General features: G+C 37.6%; 1 protein-coding gene across 1 annotated transcript in view; it reads right to left on the bottom strand.

Annotated features, from left to right (window-relative positions):
• Positions 1-272: 272 nt before the first annotated feature.
• The window catches only part of rbck1 (RanBP-type and C3HC4-type zinc finger containing 1), an 8,084-nt gene continuing 4,450 nt past the window's right edge, over positions 273-3,906 (bottom strand). The window contains exons 6-12 of the mRNA XM_015384138.1: positions 3,106-3,279; positions 2,844-3,004; positions 2,583-2,682; positions 1,534-1,713; positions 1,349-1,447; positions 821-964; positions 273-699 (exon numbers count right to left, since the gene is read on the bottom strand). Coding sequence (XP_015239624.1) covers positions 619-699; positions 821-964; positions 1,349-1,447; positions 1,534-1,713; positions 2,583-2,682; positions 2,844-3,004; positions 3,106-3,279 — 939 coding nt within the window. The 3' untranslated portion in view covers positions 273-618. The remainder of the gene's footprint in view (positions 700-820; positions 965-1,348; positions 1,448-1,533; positions 1,714-2,582; positions 2,683-2,843; positions 3,005-3,105; positions 3,280-3,906) is intronic.

The raw sequence follows: 3,906 nt of genomic DNA, 5'->3' as shown, positions 1-3,906 counted from the left end.
GATCATCTAAACAATTGAAGACCACCTTAAACTTAAAACTCCCTAAGTGCAATCAAACAAGTTATATGCACTATGAATAAATGCAATTAAAGTAACCAACGTAAACAGCATCCTTCACCTCGGTCTACACAGTAGAATGACCCCCCCCACCCAATGTTCACCACTTACAATTTTAAATACTTTCATCCTAGTCAATCTTTGATTATATTATATGCCATGATTAAAAACTAAAGGAGAAACATAAATAAAAGTCCCTAAATTGAGTCTGTTTAGATGTGTTTTTTTTTTTACCTTTTGTTTGCACAAAAACTGGTTATTGGAGGGAATAGTTTTAAATGAAACAGCTGAAAGTTAAATCTTACAACACATGACTGATCATCAAAAGTATGATAATGAAGGAACTCTCAGTGAGGTATTTTTCATGGTCTTGACAGTTAGCATCTTTAGCTGTAGATAGATGCATGCCATTTCCCTTTCCCTACAATGGTTAGTGTGCCATCATAGTTAATAATGTGTATAAAAATGTAATGCAGTAATGCGGATCCGCTGCTTAATACAATCCAAATAGTTCACAGTGTTAAGGCTGAGTCGTGTTGAACTAATAAGTGCTTTTTTGCTTCAGTGGCAGTTTTGGCAGTTGGGATGACAAGCCATGTTGTTGACCCGGCATTTACAACCACCGGATGTATCGCCATGTCCCTGCAAGAAGATAAAAAAGAAAATTAGATGCATAACTCAAAAACATTTTTTTTTTCTCTCCCAGATGATTTAACTACTCATGTTTGTGTTGCTTCCTACGCTTATGTGCAGTGATATTTACATTTGGTCCCCATCGAGCTTGTTTAGTGACCCAGCAGATTTCCGTCTTGCACATCAGACAACAGATCCAATCGCACCCATCTTTTTTTTGGACGATGATGTCACACCTTGGGCATTTCATGGCTTCTCCATTCTGCAGCATGTTCTACGGTAACAGTGTCATTTAACAGCTCAGATTTTTGCAAGGCCCACATGAGAAAATGGCAACATTCAAAATGTATATATTGAAACATCACAAAAAAAAAGTGTAAAACAATCCCTTTGCCAGATGTAAGGCTAAAGTGAAATCACATGATTTATTTCATGAACAAAATTAAAGTCATTAATGGAACTTAATAAGAATGTGAACTTGTATCAATCTAATTTAACAAAGATCATATTTCCTTGAAAGTTTTCCAGATATTCAACTGTTAAAAACACTTCTGAATAATTCCTTTAAAAAAAATGCACTGCTGGTGCATTTATTTAAGTGATCACAGATTTAGAAAGACACCCTCAGTTACTTTACTCGGCTTTAAGGCTGACAAACCTCCAACATCTGCTTGGTCTGCTGAGCTGCTTGGTCGTTCTCAGCTCGGACGCGCAGGTCATCCTGGTAGTCCTTACAGTTCATGTCCTTGTGAATCGCCTACAAAAAAAGTTAGTAAAATCTATTATATCTTCTGCTTCCAATATTGTAGAGAAAATATTGTAGAGTCAAGATTGCAAAGCTACTCGGCAAAGAAGGCAATTGGTCTCATTGCAGAGGTCGCACTGGAACTCATTGACATCATCCTCGTAGATGCACCACCCTCGACAGTTGGGGGTCTGACAGTGGAAGCTGTGCTCGGAGCGGCTCTCTGCGATGTTCAAACGCAGCTCTAGAAAACGCTGGTGCTCCTCCTCTGTAAGCAGCTGAAGAGAGAATCCCAGAATTAAACATTACATGTTTTTTCATGGAATAAGGAAGATTAATCTTGAATCTTACTACAAATTGACATCAAAGTGCAGATTGCAAACTACAACCACAGAGCACAAACATTTCCAGTTGCACCATACTGCAGGGGCAAGACGCTGCCATTTTTACAATACATACTGCAAGTTGGTTATTTCACAAATTTTAAAACAATTTTTGCTAAATATTTCTTTTTACTTAAGGCAATTCAAAATTATGATATACAAATTTCTAACGTCAACCATTCTTAAATAATACCTTTAACTGCTGTGTGAGCAATTTTTTAACATGGTTCTTTCTTTACGTCTATATTTTTGCCAATAATTTCTGTCAAACACAAAAAAGTTGACAGAGGAAGTTTTGGAGGAAATCCAAACCCTTGGTCCATGGACCTAATACCTAAATCTGATTTAATGCTATTAGATGTTCCCCTATGCTGAGGCCAAACACTAAACATTGGGGGATGAGAAACCCAAAGTAAATTAATTTAATCCGACTTCATTGAATTCCTGTTGGGACCGACTGCTGGTGTGCATTTCTGCAACTGAATCATAAAAGCACCATAAACCCTACAGTACAGTACTCTTGAACATGTCAGCAAATCTCTATACTATTAAGACTGTTACGACTACCTCAAACAACTGACCATGCGGTGGCAAAATTTAAATTAGGATGAAATTAATTAAATTGAAATCATCTAAATTCTTATCAAATAAATTGGCTTCATTCCAATAATTTTTTGCTGTTTTGTTTATAATATTACATCATGACATAAACAGTTATACTTAGAAGAACTATTCACCTTCAACTTGAGTTGACTTATGCTCACCTCTTTTATCTCTCTGTCCAATAACTTGCTCTCACAATCCGTGTCTGCACAGCACACCTCCGCATCCTGGCTGTTTATGACTGTCCCTGCGAGACACTCCCTAAAGGAACACATAAAACCCACTCACTACACGCATGAACTGTGCACATTTCGATCAGCTGAATGAAATATCTACTTGAGGAAGTCACTTAATACTATTTAAAGTTTAGTTTTTGTTTGTTTTTTTAACCTCCCAGCCCACTAAAACGTTTTCTCTTAAACCTGCAGAAGGTGTGAAGACATTCTCTTAGCACAACCCCCTCTCCTGGCTGTAGAGTAGACATGCAGATAGGGCAATCTGTCTCTGTAGTATTAGGGATGAGGTTCTGTTCTTCTGTGGCCAAGAGGTACATGTAGTTCTGCTGACGTTCCAGTTCCTGAGCCTATATTTCATGGTTACAAAAAGGATGTGGATCTTTTAGCACTTTTACAAAAAATCACTTTTTTTTAATCATTTGTCAGTTTATTAGTGAGCATCAGGTACTTCTTCATAAAGCTGAAAGGCCAGCTGTTCCTGTTGAATACGCAAAACTTCCTCCTGGTCTGGCTCGTAGACGTCTGGCACCTCATAGTCCTGTGGCCTTTCCGCTCCACAAATCTCACAGCCAGGACGAGTTGGTTTGTTAAGAAACGTGCACAGCGTACAGTTCCAGCCAACCTAAACACAAGTACACACAGTTGAATTGGTGTTCTTCCATTTCCACTACTATCATTTGACATGTACCTTGAAGGTTGAAAGCAGGCTGTAGAGCTTTTCATAGACGGTTATAGTTATTGTAAAGGGTAAGTTTGAGGTGTCTACTGGTGATAGAAGCTCAAACTACAACCTCCAATGCAATCTTATTACGGGTAATAGTAACAAGGCAATATAGTTCAGCATAAACGTTTTTCCACAGTCATGTGTTTGCATATATCATTCTCAGAACGACCAAAGTTTTATACAAAGTTTTATACAAGAATCATTGTGTAGTTTCACTGAGACATTGATAAAAACTCTATGGGCATTTACACCAGTAAATCTTTTCAAACTTGATCATACAAGGTTTTGGTAGAATAAAAATATTAAAGGATGGTTAAAGTTGAATCAGTCTGGTCATTTTTTGACATGAACTCATCTTTTAGTCTTATTCCACAAATTGTCAATAGGCGCATGTCCAGGGTTTAACTACTTGCCTCTTCTTGTTAAATAAGAGACACCAGCTCCAGAGCTCTATAATTACCTCACTACCTCACTGTTGTTCCTTTCCTGGTACCACTTTAATGTACAACGCCAAATGTGTATAAG

Source organism: Cyprinodon variegatus, unplaced genomic scaffold (genome assembly GCF_000732505.1).
Source record: "Cyprinodon variegatus isolate N-32 unplaced genomic scaffold, C_variegatus-1.0 Scaffold305, whole genome shotgun sequence".
Classification (NCBI taxonomy): domain Eukaryota; kingdom Metazoa; phylum Chordata; class Actinopteri; order Cyprinodontiformes; family Cyprinodontidae; genus Cyprinodon; species Cyprinodon variegatus.
Note: the sequence above shows the minus strand (reverse complement) of the source record. Positions and strands in the feature narration are given on the sequence as shown.